At 40.0% G+C, this 22,543-nt stretch overlaps 2 protein-coding genes across 4 annotated transcripts; both read left to right on the top strand.

Annotated features, from left to right (window-relative positions):
* Positions 1-404: 404 nt before the first annotated feature.
* RB195_004946 (uncharacterized protein) lies at positions 405-14,555 on the top strand (the record flags this gene model as incomplete). Of its 3 annotated transcripts, XM_064177180.1 has the most annotated exons (6): positions 405-461; positions 1,306-1,451; positions 3,178-3,688; positions 13,816-13,910; positions 14,306-14,426; positions 14,520-14,555. In XM_064177180.1, the coding sequence occupies 6 exons, from the start codon at positions 405-407 to the stop codon at positions 14,553-14,555; spliced, it is 966 nt and encodes a 321-aa protein (XP_064034305.1). The 3 variants fall into 3 exon arrangements, with proteins under 3 accessions (XP_064034305.1, XP_064034306.1, XP_064034307.1); XM_064177181.1 differs by lacking the exons at positions 405-461; positions 13,816-13,910; positions 14,306-14,426; positions 14,520-14,555 and adding an exon at positions 1,117-1,128 and having other exon boundaries at positions 3,178-3,700; XM_064177182.1 differs by lacking the exons at positions 405-461; positions 1,306-1,451; positions 3,178-3,688; positions 14,520-14,555 and adding an exon at positions 12,120-12,122 and having other exon boundaries at positions 14,306-14,435.
* A 7,621-nt stretch (positions 14,556-22,176) lies between these two features.
* On the top strand, positions 22,177-22,425 carry RB195_004947 (uncharacterized protein; the record flags this gene model as incomplete). The annotated part of the gene is made up of 1 exon (XM_064177183.1): positions 22,177-22,425. One exon carries the CDS (start codon positions 22,177-22,179, stop codon positions 22,423-22,425), a length of 249 nt encoding a protein of 82 aa, XP_064034308.1.
* Between the last annotated feature and the right edge of the window lie 118 nt (positions 22,426-22,543).

Raw genomic sequence — 22,543 nt, forward strand, 5'->3', positions numbered from 1 at the left:
GTGGTAGAGTGGTGGCCTAATATTGACATTTGATATTTTTACCATTTAACTGTAATTCTTCGCAATTGTCTCAAATTTTGAGAAATTTCTAGCTTTTTCTTTGGTTTTTCGTTTAGAGTTAGTTTAATATACGTATACTAACCCATTCCGAAACCGTATTAGAATATTTCCTTCTCTGTTGTCGCTATGTACGTTTAAGTCCAGAAAAATGAGGGGTTCCCGTATTTCAATCTACATGCTTTCATCGATGAACAAAATCGTGACTCAAAAATTTGACGTATCCCTCAAAAACTGACGTATCTGTATAGATACGAACCTCCGTGATCGTTCACATTTTGATCATTTTGAAAGCGTCGAACCTCCTCAATAAATTGACCTTGGACCTCAATCCATTTTTTTATATCATGCTGAGCAAATGCGGTTTGATCGATCTCATATTTGCCCTGTGGCGATTCCTTAAGGTACTTTTATCCGACAAAAGTTCACGAATACGAATATCCAGTCGTTTTTCCACTGCATCCATGTCTTATTCGAGGTAGAGGGTCCCGCGATGAGTATCACTACACCGTATTTGCGCCAGTAAATAAATTTAATTATACTGGATAGTAAGATTCAGGGAAGGAAGTCGGATAGAAATGATTTCTACTGTATTTCTGCCCATTACAAAGGAGAGATAGACAGGATGTCTGCAGAGGAAAAAATTCACGCTAAGAGCTGCCGATTTTAATTCTTCAACTCTAAAAATTTTACGAATTGGAAACACATGTGGATTTCTCGGGAACGAGGACAAATCTCGTTTATCTACATTTTTTTCATCTAATTCATCAGTATACTCTAGAAATTTAAAATCGCTAAGGCCGCAAGGGAGCCAGATCAAAGATAAAGCAGGTCAAAATAACTCTATAATGAAATTGTCAACTATTTAAGCATAAGGTAAACTGCCTAGCGTTTGTCAATCCGCTTGGGATGCCCCACCGCATTCACATTGATTCGGAATCGCTTGCGGTTTACGAACGGATGTCTAGCGTATAAAGTGACTAGTGACTAAGAGGGTTATCAAGTCAGTGTTTTTATCCTCTCAGAGAGGTCTGGCACTAATTTATCGACATAGGAGGGATGAAAGTCTTGGTTGGTACCAGGATTGTGCAATCACCTCGGGACCTTCTATCAACTGCGCTACAGCCACCCTATCAACTACTTATTTCCAGAAAACAACCTAAAATGCATAATTCAATAGTTTTAGCCGAAGGCAGCAACAATTATCATTGCTATTTTAATTATCACCAACTAATTACTCGAGTTCAGATCGCTCGCGTAGCCATACTTCTCGTGATCGGCGCATCGCCCGTACTCGCGTGTTTCGGAGGAGGACTAGGATTAGGAGGAGGGATGTGCTGTCCGCCGCCATGCCCAAGTCCATGTCCGATTGGTGGCGGAGGAGGTGGAGGCGGGTAAGTGTGAAACCGACTAAATTTCGGCGAGTTCAAATTCCAGTAAACAACTAGGATTCACCGAATCGCTACGAGTTGATGTACGAAGTTAGTAAAAAAAAATAGGTGGATCAATAATCTCTATAGAATGTTAAGTGGATATTCAGACAGAATTCCTACATCACTAAACTCTAGATCTCTAGAGTCTGAATATACAATTAACAATGTTCAACTTTCATTCAGTTTTATTAAATTTAAAATTTTTTATTTCCTATTACATTAAATTTGATTAATTAATTAATATGTGGTAATAATTCAATTCATTTCGCTTAATAATCTCGATAGAAGTTTTTTCTTTGACGAGCCGGAAAAGATTCATAATTAAAGTTATTCCAGGAAAATTTTAGGTCATAGCTCCTCTTTGAATAAGTTCTGAGGTTTCGGCGTAGTTTCCACTATTTGTCCGTCTAGAACGAACTTCTTTTGATGTTCAGCGGGGAAAAAAAAATTAACCAGAACCTAGTACTGGATCTCTTCCATGATCCCCCGCCACCTTTTTTCTTTTCAAAAGAGAAAAAAAGATACGACACGAATGACAATAAAATGGATAATTGGCTCCAGATTTGAATGTTTTAAGCTGCGATTTGTAGATGAAACGAGTTCTTTTTGCAGGAACAGCGACAAGTGGATAATTTTTCTTAGAGATGTTGCAAATTGACTGGTTTAAAGGCGACTGGACCACTCTAATTACTTCCTAATTTTCTTTTTCTTCTTCCAGTCACGAAACGACTTCAGCAAAACTTATTCCGTTGGCCGCTAGACAGGTTTCTTATGCAGCATACAAAGAAAGTCATAAAAGTACGGTGGTTGCGCGAAAAGTTTTAGTTTTAGTGAGGTAAAAACTTCTAACTCGTCCGTTAGCTATGCCATCAATGTGGTGTCGTTGCGGGAATGTCGCGTCCATACGTTGAACACTTTTTTCCGGAGTTAGAGGATGGTCACATTAAATTAGCGTATGCGTGCACGTGAAGTGATCAAAAAGTTTACGAGAATTTCGCGACGACCTTCCAAAAGTTTTAAAGATTTTACGAGAGCACTCAGGAATTATAGACCGAGGACCAGACACAACTTTTTTTATTAGCAGTTTCAAATAGCTGACTTATGCAGCCTAAGGTTGATTTACTTTTGCGGTCCCCTCGACCGCAAAGCTTGCGATGGGACCCCTCCCATTCCAGTTAACAGACACTCTTATTTACCAATACGGTTTACAGTAAGACCAAAATATTATTCAATTAGACCGAAATAATTGCTTCGCATCGCGAATGTACATTAAATAAACATTAAGCAGTAAAGTAACCAAAATGAATTGAATTATTACCATATATTAATTAATCAAATTCAATTTAATAGGAAACTATTTTAAATTCAATTAGACTGAATAAAAGTTGAACAATGTAAATTGGATATTCAGACAAAATTCCTACATCAGTAAACTAAAAGTAGAAGATTAGAAATAAGAAGAATAATATCTTAAAGTCAGGAATTTAGAACCAACAGAAAAGACAGAGCCGTTTTTCTGTGCTCAACTCATTGTGAGGGATTGAGCACATCGCGTGAAAATGAGGACATTAAATGATTACATGATTTAAACTTCTAAACTCTAGGAAAAATATATATAAAATTAATGAAAAATAAAGAAGTAAACAATAAAATGTTCACTCTACGTACGTCATCTTACTTGTTTCAGTTACGCCCTACCACCGCCGGCAAGCGGTTACGCAATGCCACCGTCTTACGTGCCACCTCCTCCGTCATATGCTGCGCCGCCTCCAGCTCCACAGCTACCTTCTTACGTGCCTCCACCACCAGCACCGCCACCTCCGCCTCCACCACCGCCACCACCACCACCCGCACCACCGGCACCCTATGAACCTCCACCGCCACCTGCACCTGCACCACCGGCGCCTTATGTAGCTCCACCGCCACCCGCACCTCCGCCACCTGCACCTCCACCACCTGCACCGTATGTAGCTCCACCGGCGCCATCGTATGTGGGTCCAGCGCCGGGTCCAGCTCCACCGGCACCATCGTATGTGGGTCCAGCGCCTGGTCCAGCTCCAGCTCCCGGTCCGTCATATGTGGGTCCAGCGCCGGGTCCAGCTCCACCTCCAGGTCCGTCATATGTCGGTGGAGGTGGAGGACCTTCCTATGCTCCCGGTCCCGTGGCTCCACAGATACCACCACAAGCCGGTTACCAGGTTCGCATTTGAATTAAATAGAACTTTCATGCTCGTTGTCGTGAAGCCTGATGTTACGTAGCAAGGTGAGCCGGCACCAGGTCCATGGCCTGGAGTTAGTTACAGCGAAGGTGCATGACAACAGGCAACACTATATATATATATATTATATATATATATATATATATATATATATGTATATATATATAATATTATATATGTGTATATGTATATGTATATGTATTATATATATATATATATATATATATATATATAGTTATGCACAGTCAGTGAAAAAATGCTATGGGAATGCTATGGGCAAAATAATAATTTTCAGGAGAGCCAGGGATTTCCAGCTTCAGCAGATACGGGAAGGTCAGGTTTTTCCGAAGTAAGTTGTAAAAAGAAAGATAGAGAAAGCTTTGGTTAAAGTAAATTACCTGAAATTGCCATAAAATTTTGCTTCCAGGTTTTGATGAGGAGGCGGTTGCTTGCCAATTAGCATGATTCTTGTGTTTTCTGGAACCGTTACAAATGAGGATGTAGGTGAAAAATGTCGATCAATCAATGATCAATAACGATATGTTGCCTGTATGTATATTTGAAAAACCGATTAACGATAATTCATAGCCCATGAGACGAGTAGTTGAATCAGAAAAATCGACAAGACTAACCACTTAGTTGTTCAAGTTCTCATAAAATGCAAATAAATACTGTAATCATTAGTCTGATAGCACTTGTTGCAATTTTCACACATTTAATTCATTGTAATAAAAGATGGAAATTTGTTTGCTTTACATTAAATTCACCTCCAACTTCGAAGCGATGGCTTTATTCGAATAACATTCATGATAATCTAATTGAAGGAAGCATAAATATCAGGTTGATCCTAAAGAAATCCAGGATTATTGTTCCGCCAGTCACAACACAACATAGCAATAAATTAAGAATTTTTTACCAAAGTATTATATACATGGTTTGGGTAAAGCCGGACCCCAGACTTTTCTGGTGTTCGATTCGCTTGCCTTTGTCGATTAATAAAAATTAACAGCTTTGACGTTTTCTGTAAAATTAGAATTATCTCTTCTTCTATCAATGAAAGATTCCATAGTTTTCCTTCTAAACGCATCAGTTCCACGTTAAAAGGATAAAGGATAAAGTTTCTGGCGTTAATCAATCCGCTTGGGATGCGCCCCCACGTTCACTTCAATTCAGAATCGTTTGAGGTTTACGAACGTGTATCTGACCTATACAATGACTTGCGGTGGCTAGCCGATGTGTCAAGTCAGTGTTTTTATCCTCCCAGACAAGTCTGGTACCGATTTATCGACCTCGGAGGGATGAAAGGCTTGGTGAGCACTAGGGCGGATTCGAACCTCCGATCGACCGTGCAGGAAGCGGAACCTCTATTTTATTTAAAATAGGGCGGGTGTAGTGTAGCGGTTAGAGGTTTTTTTATTTTTTATTTTTTAAAAAAGGACTGGATTTTCTTGGGTATTCAAGCAAATACTGAAGTGTTGGCGAAACGCTTCTCGGCCCATGCCTTGGCGAAACAAGAAGACCACCGTGTACCCGCATCAAGGAGCACCTAGATAGACTCGTAAAATCAAAAATATCAACCCCCTTAAGTGCTCATCGCAGACAGTGTCATGAAAACACCCTTTTCAAGATATCTGTCACGATTTTGACACGTGAACCAGATGTTCTCGCGCGAGAAACATTGGAAGCGTTTTATTCCAATGTATATTTTATATCACGGCAGAAGTCCAATCATCAATCACAAAGAACAATACATCGCTGTGACCAACGAGCTGGCGCCACATCAAGACCTTTGCGGGTTTTGACCTACGTGGTAGTGGCATCGTTACTAGAGTTACTACTAGCGGCGCAACTCTAACAACTGGTGGTCCGCTAACATCACGATTTTGTGGCTATCAAGGTGAGCGCTGTGGTGGTCTAGTTTTCTGTCGTTGTCTTTGAATAATGCGTTTGCTAAGTCATCCCATATTAGATGACGAGGCCTTTGACAGAGTAGATTACACGTGTCTTTGATTTTTTAGGATCTGAAGAAGACGATGACCTCGAAACGTTAGCCAAAATAAAGATCAGTAACAATCTTGGTTCTGCTCAAAACCTAGTGCACAATTATAGATGATGGCTTGTAAATTTGGAAGTATACATTCATATAAAAGTTTATTTGCGCTCACCAACATATGACAGAAACTTACTTGCCTTAGCAAAGACAACAATGCCGCATAGATTTGGGCAACGGTCTAAAGGTAGAGTCCCCGCCTATCAAGTGCTTGGCCATGGTTCGGTCCCCACCGGTGTAGACTTTTGCGTCATTATGGAGTATTTTCGTGACACACAAACACATGCACACACGGAATAAGCGCGTTGTTATGTAGCATGATTGTTGGAAGTTTTATTTTATACCCTTTCAGAATACGTATATGAAATTTAACTCATGTCGCTTTTTCTAAACTGTTTAGCAGCTTATACAGCGTTACTGAATCAAAAAAGATGAAATGTAAGTACATGACAACTGGGAAGGTAACTCGGCTGGCAGGAATTTAACTGAACGGTCTGACGGCTACTCTTCGCGTGGGCGCAACGATGTACTATTGACATTTTTGATCTCATAACCTTTAACTATCTCCGCTATATTTTTTCTTGCCAATCCAAACTGAAACATAAAGCACCGCTATTAATTACCCTCCCAAATCCACAGTAGAACTTACATTATTCGAATTTATTCAAAATTGAAGACGGCAACGGATGGACGAGAAACGTAGAGTGATTATATGGATTCGATGTCGAGATTGACAACGCCAAATCCGACACTAATCGCTTTGTAGGCTTTTGAATGATCCATCATTTATAGGGTATCTAGACGAAGACATAGTTTAAATTAGACATCGGTTATTTTTCCAACTATCAACCTTTAGACACGAGTACTGGAACATGATTCATAGTTAACGTCCTTGATCGATAACTCATGGATTAAGACTCAGGAATAGATCGTTCCAAGGTTGCATCGTTCGTTTCAATATGAGAGGTTTAAAAACGGATTACACATCGGACTCGATGATAATGTTGGTAATACGGTGAGAACAGGATGAACCTCACATTTTCGCTTTCCAAGTAATAACTAAATACAGTACTAGGCATGAACATTGAAAAACCAACGGTGAGTGACGGTGCGGCACAGGCGGCCACCGTCGCTTGCTCTTAACTTGTCATAAATGAAAATTTAAGAACAGGTTGCGTATCACTAGACTTCCCGCTTTAAGATCTATCCAAAGACTGCTATATCATTGAGAAAGGAGCAAAATGACCCTAAATATGCGCCAACAAGCAATAATTGGAATCCAACATAACCTAAGGCCGTAGTTAAAAAAGTGTTCAGAGACTCAAAGCTTTCCATTTAGTGAGAACAGCAAGAAATGGTTGGAGGCAAGGATCTGAAATAGTTGATTGTTTTTCTTTGTAGTCAATTGTGCGATTTTGATTATTGTGTAAAATTGCGATTCGCCTTTGTTTGGAACCTTTGTTGCAAGGAAACAAGGAATCAAAACGGCCATTAAAATTGCACTTAAGCACAACTGCTTTTGTGATACAATTGAATTTTGTGAGATTTGTATTGCATACGGACAGACGAACTCCGTTCGTATATTGGAGCAGCGCAAAGCTTGAAACTGTTTATCCTAGCCCAACAGATCGTAAATGCTAACGGTTACATTGCTACCAGTTAGAATTTGTTGTTGTTCGTTGTTAACTGTACTGTATAGGCGAAGTCTTAATTTCGTAGCGAGAATATGCCACATGCCACGGTAGATGGCTGAAAATTGCTCAACTTCAGCTTGCTTCTCATCTTACGTCCCTCTCACGACTTGAGTAGAGCGATAAGGGCTAGTCTGGTAAGTATGACGATTTCGAGAACCATATGAGAGTTGTGCAAGTACCTCCCACAAGTCTCAAAAAGCAGCTAATTCGAAATGGAATGTACGATCTCTTCTGTCTAACTCCAACCCGTGTGACATGCCTATTCGGGAAGCCACGCGACTGCATGGTCTCTGATAGAGTTTATTTGATTTTGTGGAAAACCTGGGGAATAGCACATTGGTAGAACAGGTCGACCCCTTGTGTTCGTATTAAAGAACATCTAAATGGGATGAAACACTCGAATGCAGCAGCTCCCCTCGCAGCTCTTCGCAGGTAATGTCATTTAAAATGTTTCTTCATGCATAGCTTAGTCCTATCGTACGAACCCAAAATTGCAGCTCGTGAGACCATGGAGAAACGCTAAGGGTCCAAAAATTAATACGAAGGGAGGGTGCCTTAGCCTACGAGCCGTGACCTACAAATGACTATGCATCAAGATCTTTGCGGGTTTCGATCTACGTGGTCACATACGCGTCGCATCCGAATTAGAGGTAGCCGAGCGATTATATCGTGCGGTGCTCCACTAACATCACGCAGTAACGCCGCTACGTATGTAGGTAAGATTCATACAACGATTTGAACTCTTTTGGTTTCGATTTTGGATGTAGCATCTTAGGGAATGATGACTTGTTCTGGGTTAGGGAAAATTGAGTGAATTTATTACAAATGTTCTGACTTCCAAACTCTGACGGAGGCGACGACGTCGAAACATTAGCTTTCATTATGCTAGAGTTCAAGGATGATCGAACTAGTAGATCTTTTAACGGACAGTATTTACTTCTAATTAGTTTAGAGAATTCTGGATAAACTCACAAAAAGGCACAAAGTCTGTGCAGAAGCAGCTCATCAGGTACAATCTGCTCCATGACTGTTCAGGGGATTTTTTTTTGGAAATCTCTTCGCAAACTAATTTCATTCTTGCCCTTCTGCAGTTTTCAACATGTCGTTCCGCATCCGGGACCTTCTTTCTTAATGTCCCTCGTAGCTTAACTGCAAGGCTGTCCGATTTCATCCTTATTGCGTCTTCTGCAAGAATGATGACCGCTATTAACGGTTAAAAAACCGACTACGCCAACACGTGAAATCAAGAAAATTCCAGTTCTATGCAGCTAATGATTAATTATGAACGATGTCATTAATTATCTTGCGAATATTAGGACGTAAACGATTGCAAACGAATGGACCTGCATCGGTCATCGTTTAATTCAGCTTCTAATCAAGTTTTAAAAGAATCAGAAGTGAAGAACCGTACTAAAAACTATCGTAGGCGTGTCGTTGAAAGATCAGGCATCGTAATCACGCGTGCAAACGTGCAACCTGTTCTCGTTTTTGCTAAATACATGAACAATACGAAACATGACAGAAAAAACTATGAAAAACGGTACAGCTAATAGTCCACAAATTAACTAGTTCTTGTTCTTTTAAGGGCCCGAACGCTGACCGCGGCAACAGGATTCGAGGAGGATTCGTGCAAAGCGTCGGAGACCGTAAAAAAAACAATGAATCCTGTAATTTTCCCTATGAAATGATCCTAATCGTTGCGTTAAACGTTTTAATTTCGTAGGCTAGTACACTGAAGATTTACATAACGGTAGTGCTATTACGATCTTAACGCAAAAGGACAACGGATAAAGTGTCTGGCGTTAACGAATCCGCTTTGGATGCGCCCCCACGTTCACTTCAATCCAGAATCGTTTGGGGTATACGAGCGTATAGCTGGCCTATGCAAAGACTTGCGAGGGTTGACCGATGTGCCATGGCAGTGTTTTTATCCACGCAGACAAATCTGTTAACAATTTATCAACGTCGGAGCGGTGAAGGGTTTTGTTGGCGTTAGGGCGGATTCGAACCTCCGATCAATCGTGTGCAGGCCCAGCAGAACCTCTTACCGACTGCACTACACCCGCCGATGTGAACGTACTGATTTTTCCATGAGCGGTACCTCAGGTTTTTAGTTGATTTTATTGAAGGGATAAACAAAACAATAATATTTACAGAGCAATAGATAACGACGAATAGGTAGTATTTAGCAAATTAGAAATAAAATAAAACATATAAAAATAAACAAATTAGTAATGAAGTATTTACATTTCATGCATCTTGCTAATGTTTTCCTAAAACGTTTGTAGAATTAATTTCTTCAATGAGAGAAAATCGATTAATAACCTCGTGTACAGCTCATAAAAAAATCAATACGACATCCTACTATGCTGAGGTTCACTGAAAGTCGAATATTTCGATGTGAACGTAGTTTAAATTGGAAAAAACCGCAAAAAAGTCACATAAGCATTTTAGAACAACAGTAGACAGCCAGATGAAGCCTAAATACTACTTATTCATTGTTATCTATTTATCTGTAAATATTATTGATTTTTTTATACCTTCAATTATGTTGTCGGATGTAATTAAGAACGCCGAATGATTTAAACTTTAAACTCAACGCAAACCTTATATCAGGGGGATCAACTGAACAAAAATCACTTAAGATAAGCGTACAAGGAATGATATAGTTTTTAATATCAAATAATTTTTGTAACATATCAAAATTAGCGTGAAAGCAGAAAAATGTGGAAAATTGAGCGTTCAAACGTTAAATGTAAATAACGAATCCAAGATAACACTGATGACAAAAACAAAAGTGAGGGAGCTCAGCCCAGTGTGCGACAAGAATAAGTTGATAGTAGAAGATGATGTACTACGAAATAGCAAATTGACTTTTACAACATTTCTTATTTTGATATTTTTTCATTTTTCACTTTTTATTTTTCCCGTTTTTATTCTTGATCTTTGTATCGTACGACCATACTTACGAACGCACTGAATAGCAAGCGGTGTTGTTATGTTATTTACGCTCTTCATTGGACAAATAACGGATTGATATAACAACAAAAAAAAAAGAAGGAAACAAGACGATATGCGACCGATGCGACAGCAGTGACGGGAACTGTGGCATCTGCCCGCATCGATATTGACCTATATCCAGAGATCAAAACATGCAGAGTTGAGACGTGAACTTTTCTCAGCAGAAAAATTAATCACAGAATAATTTGTTCTGGTTGCCATTCTTTGAATTTCTATCAATTTTTGTTTTAATTTAATTCAATTTAATTTTTTTTCTATCAGTCCGTCATAACATTTTCAGAGGCCCATATTTTAAAATGTAGAGGATATAATCGTTACAACTTCAGCGTCCTGCAAAAAAAAGAAGAGAAAAAACTGAACTCCTGTCCAATTTTTACATTTCGTACCCAAATGGCTGACATAAGAAAATAATTTTAAACACGGGTCACACAGCCTTCTTCCTCTTCGAATTAGTAGGAAAAAATGCGCAAAGCTGGTCATACACCTGATACGACTGATTTTTCTCTAGATCGGCACTCAGTGGAGCCTACATACCTCATTTATTATGTAGCAAATTTATTTATTTATTTATTTATTTATTGGAAACACCTGCAGGTGTGCCATAAAACAAAAATGCCATAAAACAAATTACTAATTACAAATTAAAAACACTTTGTTAAATTTCCGGAATGACCCTTCCGACAAGCTATTACTCGCCCCAAAAATTAAATAAGCAAATAAGTAAACAAACGAATTAATAAAATTGCTGAATAAGTCGTTCATCACAAATCACTACTATAGTTGATCTAATCTGTTTATGTTAACGATTTGTTTCTGGAACCATTCACTTTTGTTTGAATAGTGGAAAGCAGAGAGTAAATTTGATAAATTTGTCATTCTTTCAAACTTTTCGAACTCAAGTCACATATTGATTTTTTCTTGTAGTTATTCTTCTATTTTGTAGCGGATAATTACATAGTAACATGCACCACTGAACATCTTTGATCAAAGGATAAACAATTTTCTGAGAAACATCAGAAATTACAGTACCACATTGAATCATTTTAAATTTTTCATTCTTCTTTTATTTTTTTATCCTAATACTGGAAAATTTAGGGTTGAACAAGAAGCATTTGGATATCCGGAATAGAGCCTCTGGAATCGTTAACATATGAGAGGCGGTCAATTCGATCGATGGGAGTCAATACAATGGAATCAGTAAGCAATCATTTACGTAGGTATTATTCTGTAAATAATAAAATAAATTATATAAAAATAAACAAAATAATAATATAAAATAATAAATAATAATATAAAACGTAAATGTAAACAACTTAAATGAATGATAATATAAATAGTATAAATAAACATCTAAAAACAAAAACAAAAAACAAACATATAAGTTATATAACTGAATATCTTAACTTTTTATTCTGTAGAGATACAGTATTTTCTATTCGATGACAGTTGGGAGAAGGTGAGCTATTTCTATAATGTCACGAATCGTGGATTCTTCAGTTTCCAGCCAGTTATAGGATATGGGCGTAACCGATCATCTCAGGCGGTTAGAGAGAGGATTTAAGGAGCGTGATCGAGGGTTTTGGCAGTCCATCAAGCAATTTTCCGCTTCTGGTCGCTTCCATATTTTATATTTAGAATCTAGAATATGGTGAGTGCTCTTCAGTTATTTCTGCTCTAATGATCGGTTCTAAGAAAACAACATTTACGTTATGAACAATTTACATATCGTTTAATGCTTGGGTTCGATGTAGGCGCCTTAGAGACTTAGCAAGTACTGTCGATTTGTTGCGTATGCGCTTACGTTTGCAGTAGGACCACATCGCCAGTTCCAATCCTCAAACTGAGCAATGGTCCCACCGCAGTAATTCACATCCCAGGTCGTTTTGACTCCATTAACGTTTCTCAAAATATTTAAGAGTGGAAAAAGCGTCTCGGTTACGAGGATTTTGATAAACGGACCGTTCGTCCGTCCCATATCATGTCTAAAATTTTTTATTACATGCTTCTTTCGAAGCGATACGTTACCTCTGCAGAGAACCGAATCAAAAGTAAGAAAAGTAAGCAAAAATTGCAATGAAGTTTAGGAGACTTCTTTTCCTCTCTAAGCAATGCCTTTTTTCAACGGTCAGAGTGAATAAAAACCTTTTCTTCTACTTTTTACAGTGCACTGTGCAAGAATTAACGACGATAACGGACTAAAAGTTGACTAAAAGTTCAGAAATCGATCACTATTTATACTACGCGACTTATGTTTGCCCGAACATCCGCTATCCACCGAGGAAGGGGAGGAAAGGGCAGAAGGCAGAAGGGTAGGGTGTGTGCATGTAGGAAAAAAACACCAAAGTCGGCATTTTTACAATCATCACCTCTCTCATGGTCAGTTTCACTTGTAAAGATTGGGCTGCTTTACCACAATCGGAATGTGACGATGGTGGGACAGTTTGTCCCTTTATCCCTTTCACCAAACACAAGATAGCCGGCTAATTTTTATCCTTAACACACCAATACAACTAGGAGGTTGAAAGTATGAGTGGGCAAACGGCAAATCAGTGGCAATCAGCGTTACCGCTCCAGAACTCCGCGTTGTGCGCCCTAACTGCTTGTGCTTGGTTTCTCCCGCTCTGACCACAAAAAAGGTTTGAAACTTACGGACGACTCGTCGCTCAATGTGGGCCGAAAAACCCCTTCGAGACGCTACTGCCTCAATCGCACTCTGGCACTCACTTCCTAGGGCCTTGCCTTCGGGTCGAATGTGTCTTCCAATCATTAGCGATTGAACCTCGGCTCTCGCAATGAGGTATATAGTAGGCTAGACGAACTGACGGGCTCCCTATGACATCACGTGGGTGGCGTGCACTTGACTCCTCCGTAGAGTTCAAATGAAACGACTACCTACAGTAACAGCATGCAACAGGTAACACTCTACGTATACTGTGTGGGGTGCTGAGACTCTTGGGATCTTTGCCCGAATCGTTCCAGTGAATAAATGGGTGGTTCAGTGAATGTTTATTGTCACAACTAGACGACCCCTCGTGAGCAATGAAGGCGAAGTATAAGTGAAGCACACCAAGCAACAGCTAGCATAAGCGGGCCACGCCCATGAACTACTTGAGTTGCAGTGAGGTCACGATAAGTGACCATCATCGCTTGATGATATATACCAGTACAGGGTACCGAAACATTTTCCCTCTGCAACATGCACGGATGAAGAGGAACGAATGGTGAATTAGGTCAAGTTGCTTTTTTTCAACCACTTCAATACTATGAAAAAGAATTGAAAACCACTATATTGTTAGATTTAGGATTTGATCCAATAACATTGATCTGTAGATTGATTTCAGACTGTTCGCGCTTTTCTGATTCTTGTGGTCACGTCGCAGCCAATCTTGGCCTGTATCTTTTGTCCTTGCCCTCAGTGTCCACCGCCGGTAGGAGGGTTCGTTTACAGTTCATACTTCTTTCAGTTTTTACTGCTTTCAAACAAGTTATAAGAGAAGAACGTAACGTATAGTTATGTGCGGGATCCTCTCGCGACTTGAAAAAACCAACCGGTTGGAATTAGATCTTCTCCCCTTCGAAAAGAGGCGAACGTCAGAGACGTAAAAGCAACGGTTCCCAGTTCTTGGAAGTATATCATAAATTGTTTTTTCTCTTTTTGTTATGACTATGGCTACAGGTAGTCGATATGATTGACGTAAGTCATTTGATTTTTACGCTGGAGTGGGCACGATAATTACTTTTATGTTTCCTTGGTCGAGTTCACCTAAACACTACATGCAAAATTCTAGGATATTTTATGATATATGAGCTTTTTTATTTTTCTTGTTTTAGTTGCGGTTTCCCACCAGTCGGTGGTGGTGGTTACCCAGTAGCACCACCACCTCCTCCTCCATCGTATGCAGCTCCACCTCCATCGTATGTGGCTCCACCTTCTTACGGTGGTGGAGCTTATGTAGGCTAATCTTCTTATGCTGCTCCCAATTCTTAGGTTCAGATTTTGCTGGTTTGCCGTGTTATTTGACATCTAGAAAAGTTTTGTTTTCAGGATTCTGTGGCGGACTTGACACTGTTTTCTTTCTAGCAGCATCACAACCTCATATGCTGCTAATGAGCGTATTAGTAGCTTGAAGGATGATATATTTAACTGCTACTTATATTTATTTATATCTGTATCTGACAAATAAATGTTATTTCACGGCAATTAACCTATTGAACCTGGAAATGATTACTTAATTACAGGAGGATAAAGGATAGAGTCACTGGCGTATCAATCCACTTGGGATGCACCAACGCGTTTTACTGCGGTTCGTAATCGTTGGAGTTGGCCTATACAATGACTTGCGGTGGGCAGCAGACGATGAAGTCAGCGCTCTTATCCTCCCACACAGGTCTGATACCAATTTATCTACCTCGGAGGGATGAAGGGCTTGGTTTGCACCAGGGCGGTTTCGAGCCGTCGACCGTGTGGCTACAGCGAACCTCTTGACGGACTGCGCCACACCTACCTCACTTGACTATTAAATTCAATAAATTATTTGGTATCAACGATACAAAAGCCATTTATCTGCTGTTTCTTCCTGCAATAAAATTTGGAGCATGCAAGTGTAAATCACGCTAACGTAATTCTGCAAGTGTTTAGCGGATTATTTTTAAAAATTACTTAATACGCCAATATATACACTGTGTCGAACTATAAGTGTTTCTCAACGAGGAAAAGTTCTAGCTTTAAAAATAGTTCATATCAATATTTCTACTGGATAACTGTAACGGATGAATACTGGGCGCAGTTGGTAAGAGGTCCACTATGGCCGTAGGATCGAGGGTTCAAAACCACTCTAGTCGCAACCAAACCTTCCATCCCTCCGGTGTCGATAAATTGGTACCAGATCCGTCTGGAAGGATAAAAACACTGACTTGATACATCGGCTTTGAAGACATACTAGACACGCTTTCGTAAATCTCAAACGATTCTGAGGTCACGCCGGCGGGTCCCAAACAGATTGCTTAACCCCAGACACTTTATTTTAACAAGTCATAAGACATCAGTAGACAACGTATGCTCTGCCGCCATCTATACCTAGGGGAAAAATCTCACGCGAAGACTTCCTGCCTTCTGCACTTGAGGAGAATGACCTGCATCACACGAATACAGAAAAAAGGTCATCCTTCTTCTACAAAGTTTAGGCAAAGTTCTGGTGTGCTCTCTTCTTTCCTGTTCATGTTTAAGGTACGCTTTTGGATGTTTACAAATGCATAAATTAAAAAAAACAAGCAAACAAACAAATGAATTTCTTAGTGCTCAACTCAGTTACAATCTATAACTTCCTTATTTATTATTAGACCAGTCAGAGCGTACGGCTAACGACGGACTTCGGACTTGTTGTGCTTCCCTCTTCGCTCCTGTTCAATTATCAATAAAACGTTAAAGCAGGAGGACTTCTTGTAAATTTCTAGACTTGAAACCTCTTTTTCGAACAACACCTCTTTCGCTTTGTTTAAAGGCAGCATACCACGAATCTGTGGCGGTACGGATTTCAGGTAGAGTATCCATATACGGGGTCGTAGATTATGGAGACCGGAGTGGTTCCGCTCATCTCTCCCTGCGTCACTGCAAACAGCCGCCTCCAGAATACTGTTCTGTACGACGCCATCCATTACAACGCTCCACCCCTTGCGCCGCCTCCGCCCTGCGATTCGTCGAGAATCAATTCGGACTGCCCCGATAGGCAGTAAGGAACGCTACGCGTGCAAAGGTTATTTCTCGTAACTGCACGCCAATTCGACCCCCTAGGACCCGATCCACCTTGTTTTATCGCGTTTTGGCGCCATGCACCAATTCGAGGACCTGTTCCACCATATTATATCGCCTTCTGGCGCTGGCGAACTTATTTCAAGCGGTTGGATCCGTCTCGCTGTTTTCTCGAATTCCGTTACACACATACACACGTAACAGAATAAACCCGTTATTATATAGCACGATACATAGGGTTTGTTCTCCTTAACTAAAGAAAATTAATTTCTTCCTGATAAATAAGTGAATAAATTTTGAGAATATTCGAGAAATCTAAGAAAGCACAAATGTTTACAGGTATGTAGCCTATGAATTTCCCAAGCGTTTTATTACCAGTTATTTTCGTAGTTGTAGATTTTTTTTAAGAAAAAAAAAGCAACTTTTTTGAGGAAAAATCAATCTGCAGTATTTTTTGTCTCGTATCGATTTCTTATGCTTCGCTCTTTTGCTCACATATATCATTCACATTATCATATGGGGCGGGTGCAGTGTAGCGGTAAGAGGTTCCGCTTCCTGCACGATCGATCGGAGGTTCGAATCCGCCCTAGCGCTCATCAAGCCGTTCATCCCCCGGGGTCGATAAATTGGTACCGGACTTGTCTGGGAGGATAAAAACACTGACTTGACACATCGGTTAGCCACCGGAAGTCACTGTATAGGCCAGTTACACGTTCGTAAACCTCAAACGATTCTGAATTGAAGTGAACGTGGGGGCGCATCCCAAGCGGATTGATTAACGCCAGACACTTTATTCTTCACTATCGTATATTTCTTTCTTTGTATATCCATATATTGATTCATATTAGCAATCTCGTCTGGATTTCGTCATATTAGCAATCTCATCCACAGATTTTCTGACGTTGAGTTGGACTAAAACAGAAGTACCAGCTATCAATCGTACAGCAGTTAAACCTTGAAGCAAAATCGTAAAATTAAGCATATGGGTTAGAAATAATGAAAAGGTGGATTGGTCCGCTTTTCACCTACAGTCAGAAGTTATTCGCCGCTTTTCAGTAGTAATACCGGATTGTTGAAAATTTCTACCACAGGTCTTGACGCCTTCGTTGGCGAGTGTGGCGCAGTTGGTAAGAGGTCGGCTGTGGCCGCAGAGTCCATGGTTCGCCAATAGTGCCAACCAAGCCTTACATCCCTCCGGGGTCGATAAATTGAACCGATACTCAACTTAGCCAAGCTGAAAAATACGAAAATAGAAATCAGAGCCTAAAAACCGCGCTCTTTCAATTGATACCGTATTTAAATCTTACTTCTATGAAATTTGACGGTGGAATGGTTCTACAGATGCTGATTTAATTTTACTCACAAGATATTTGACATTTTACGGTATCCAAGGAGCCGTAAGCTTATTTTTTAATAGATTGCATGGAAAAGTTATCAACGAAGTTAATTTGAACTCCTAAATATTTATCTGCGCGACTTTGTGGGAAATGAAACGGCTACGGCCACACCACGTTGAAAACAAGCCATCCCGTCAGATCTGACCAGTCAAGAATAGAGTATGGGGTGAATGAACGATTGATGGTTCGAAACCGCCCTAGCGCCAACCAAGCCCTTCATCCCTCCGGCGTCGATAAATTGGTAGCAAACTTATCTGGGAGGATAAAAACACCGACTTGACCCATCGGCTAACCCAGCAAGTCACTCTATAGGCCAGTTACATGTTCGTAAACTTCAAACGATCGTGAATTGCGGTCGAACGCGTTGCCGCATCCCGTAACGGATCGATTCACGTTAGAGACTTTATCCTTTTTCCTGACGCATTCCCAATAATAAGACCAATCAATACTGGTTGGTTAGGCTGAACCCCGGTTGTGTGCTATGAACCCCTCTCGCAACGATTTTTCGTGTTACCTGCGCATGAAATCCGAGAAGTCAACATTCCATATCATTTACATATAGGCTTAGAGATGTTGGTCGCCGCTTTTCAGTAGCAGCACGGGTTTTTTCTTTTCTGCGCACGTGTTCATTTTCCTTGATCGTTTGAAGTAATCGTCGATTAGATACTGCTAATGGACTTTTTTTCGAGGACTTTGAGTTTAAAAAGAATTGCTGGAGGCGAAATTTTATTTATTTCTGTATTTACATCACTACAGTACGTACAAATTACCGGTATTAAAAAAGTTAAAAATTACTTTGAAGAACTCCTGAAGGATGTCACACATGTTTTCAGCACTTGAAAGATTTGAAAATACTTTAAAGAACTCCTAAAAGATTTTTTAAGCAAAAAAAATCCATTACTAAAAAAAAAAACAAAAAAAAATCCTCCAAAGAACCTTTGGAAAAATCGTTCATGATGATGGGATTTGCGAATTAGTTTAGTTTTCAAATAATTTGAGAATTTTTAATTGTAATTTAAAGTAATTTTCATTTCCTTGCATTCAGTAATATACTACCAATTATCCCATTATTCTCCGCATTATTTTTTGAAACTCTTTCCTTGTATGTTCCTCTCACTTATACATATTCTGTAATGTAACGATAAAAATCCAAATAATAATAATAAATAATAAAAATTTCGGCAAGAAATGCGTTCAACAAGTCTGAGTGTTGTATACCGCGATGATCCTCCTAAGGAGGTGTTTATCCAGTTACTGCGAAGTGTAAGTTTTTTTTTTTTTTTTTTTTTTTTTTGAGAAAAACATTTCCGTTGCACTAGCAGACATTCCTCGGCGGAAAAAAAATCAAAACTGACCTCCTTCCTTTCAAAGGCGTACGCAAGCGATCTTTGGTCATTGGCTGAGACGGATTTTTGTATGTGGAAGAGGGTGTTCGGCCGGAGATTTCATATGCTTGTTGCCTACGATGAAGGTATGTGTTTGTTTGTTTTTGTTGCCATTATCCCAGTCAGACGCGTACGTATTTGTGGTTGTTCAAGGAAACGTATGAACTGGAGCCTGTAGATGATCCGTTGTCAGATTTAGAATCTAATTTCAAAATTATTGCTAAGAGCTACTTTAAAAAAAAGATAAGAAATGAACTATGTGTACATAAAGTCATCTCAAAGCACGTAAAAATTCAACTATATCAACTGTTAATGGATATATTAATATTTATGGATTTTACCGTGACAGTCGCGCCGTCTCGAAATTTTTTTTTTGGATTGACATCTTCCACGAAGAAAAAATCCAGAAACTTCACTTGCTCCTTTCTTTATAGAAATTTGTGAAAAAATTCACTTCTCGCCCAATACTTTTCTTCAAGTGCTTTCAAACTGCTTCAAACGAAATTTGGTGCACATTTTGGGGAAAAAATGTCAGAAGTACTTATGTTAGCAAAACAACATCACAACTATTTCAGTGAAGACTTCCTGAGTTTCATGAAACTTCTCGTCCAGTTGTTTCTATTTATTTTTACTTCCGAAATTTTTTCAAGATTTTCATACTCTTAGCTCTACGCATGAAGCATTTTCGTGGGCGCAACTATTAAAAAGAAAGTACATTTAAAAGATCAAGAAATAAAAAAAAAATGATTAAATCACTTTCCACGTAAAATTACACTGCGAACATTTTCACCAACTAACATCGACTACAGCCGCACATAGTTGAGTCTTTAAAGGCGTCACCCCACGAATCTGAGGTGCTGCAGATTTCAGGTGGAGTATTCGTATACGGGATGGGAGACTATGGAGAGGGGGGTGATTCCGTCCATTTCTTCCTTATTGCCGTAAAAAACGGCCCAGATTTATTTTCTACGGGGATTTCGACTGGAGCGCGCCGCACAAGGCTGGCGCGCTCCAGTCGAACTCCCTGTAGCCGCACAAGGCTGGCGCGCTCCAGTCGAACTCCCTGTAGAAAATAGTGCGCCAAAACGCCTGAAGCTTCCGTGCCTTTTTTTACGGCAATTAGGAAGAAATGGACAGAATCACCCACCTCTCCGTAGTCTCCCATCCCGTATACGAATACTCCACCTGAAATCAGCACCACCTCAGATTCGTGGGGTGATGCCTTTAAACTGTTAAGGCCTTCGCAGTACTTAGTTTTTTCGGCACTTATTTATCCACAGACGACTCCCAACCTATTACGCCGAGCTGACGCGTAACTTCCTCGACGCAGTCAGGCGCTATCTCATCTCTCTCTCTCTGCATTCACTGATCAATGAGACAATAATCGATAGGGTACCAGTAATTACTCATTTATCATTTTATTGCTGTTTTCACTTGTCGTTGTTTATTTTTTATTATTTGTTTGTTATCTACCTATTGTTGTTTATTTGTTACTCATTTATTCAATATTAACGTTTTAGAATAGCAAAGATAAAAACAAGTGAGCAATGTTGAGTGATAGTAAAGTAGTCAAAATCTTCATAGTTCATTTCCGTCCATTCTTCGGGTACATTCGATTAAAATTCCTTCATAGCAGCAAAATTCAAATCTGGCATCGCTCTATCGATTGTCGCCTTATCGATCGGTGATTGCGCGGACAGCGTACCAGTGTCCGACTCCGACGAGAACGTAACGGTTCAGACCGAAAAAGAAAACACATTCTCTGACGCATTGAATTAAGTTTTACCTAACGACATTCGTGAGAGAATGAAAATTGTATAAAGGAAAAGGAGAAATTGTATTGATTGAATAAATCATTCATAAATTTGCATTTAATTACTTAATAGCGCTAGTTTTAAAACTCGATCTTATTTTTGTTGAATTTAGCATCGTTTTACCCTATCGGATGCATTTGTTCGGCAACTTACAATCACAGAAGAAAGAACGCAAAGACAACAGTGCTTGGTTTATACTATGTGCGTAAAGAATTTCGGTAAGTAACCGTGAAAATCTTGAAGTTGGATTTTTTAAGTATCACCATTTTTTACTCTTAATCTTACTATTTCTATTTCTATTGTTCTATACATTTTTCATTTAGTGGAAGAGGGATCGGGAATGAATTGTTCAGAAGAATCATATCCAATAAAAAGGACCACAATTTATATTTGAACGGAAGTGGGTTACTAAAATGATTTTTTTTACAATTTTTTTTATTTATTGCGAGCTTTTATTATTTTTCCAAAATATTTTTGCTATATATTATTGCTGGACAGAAAGTCTTGTCACCATTCGTCTTTTTTTTCTGCTTTATTTTTTTTTACTCAGCTTACTGCTTAGAAATTAATTAATAACATAATCATCATCATCGATTACAACAGTGTCCCACCTGATAGGCAAGTCAGCGATCCCTTTCTTCCAGAACTGGGGAGACTGGGAGCCGAAGAAGTCGGTGACCTACCGTTCGACTTCTTCAAACTTGGTGAAGATTTTCTTAGCTAGGAAAGCCTTGAGGGGCTGGATCAAATGGTAGTTTGAAGAGACAAGGTCGGGAGAATAACTAACTCCTCCAGTTTTTCATGCGTTCCCTTACCTACAGGGGCCAAGCATCGTGGAGGAGGTGCACCGAAGTTCGTCTTGGCCGTTTTTCTTAAACGGCCGATGCGAGTTCCTGGAGCTGAATTGCGTATATGGAACTGGTGACGGTGTGGCTTTGTGGCAGCAGCTCATAAAACAGAACTTTCTAGGCTCTGGCGAAGACGATAACGCCGAAACGTTAGCCGTTGTTTAATAAAGGTGACCAATACCAGTCTTGGCTACAGCTCAGGGAAATCAATTAAAAACTACGTTTCATAAAACAGCATTCACTTCGAATCCCGGAAGCAACAAAGGGGACATTTCTCGGGGTGGAGGTCCGATTTGATTTGCGACGGTGCATCTTCTCCTCGAGAGAGCCACACGGCACGGTACGAGTTAGAGTCGTAGAGGACCCAACTCTTATCTCCAGTAATAAGATCTTCGAGAAACTCCTTTCGATGAGGGCGAAGAAGGAGAGATTGACAGATGGATACCCGGGTAGACCGGGAGCCATTCGCCAGGGTGTAATCGAGTCTGAAGGCGACTGACGACTCTTGAATGGCTACACCCGAGTCTCCTCGCAAGACTGCGCGTGTTGGTCTCCGGATCCTCTTTGAGAGCGTCGAGAATGGCGGAGTCTTCGAAGTGGGGGCGTCCCGACCGGGACTTGTCTTCGAAGTCCGTGTCTCCGCTTGCGAAGCGAGCAAACCAGCGCTTGACAGTCTTGATGGTAGTGGTGCTCTCGCCCAATCTGCTGCTGATGTTGCGGCCGTTGCCCTTGCTTCAATCCCACCACGCCACTCATAGAAGATGATAGCTCGAAGCTGATCTTGAGTAACTTATATCGTGATTAGAGTTAGGGAAGGTCCCCGGCTATATATACCTATTACGGAGAATCTTCGAGAATGTTCTACAACTACAACAT

The sequence above is a fragment of the Necator americanus genome, chromosome I (assembly GCF_031761385.1).
Source record: "Necator americanus strain Aroian chromosome I, whole genome shotgun sequence".
NCBI classification, from domain to species: domain Eukaryota; kingdom Metazoa; phylum Nematoda; class Chromadorea; order Rhabditida; family Ancylostomatidae; genus Necator; species Necator americanus.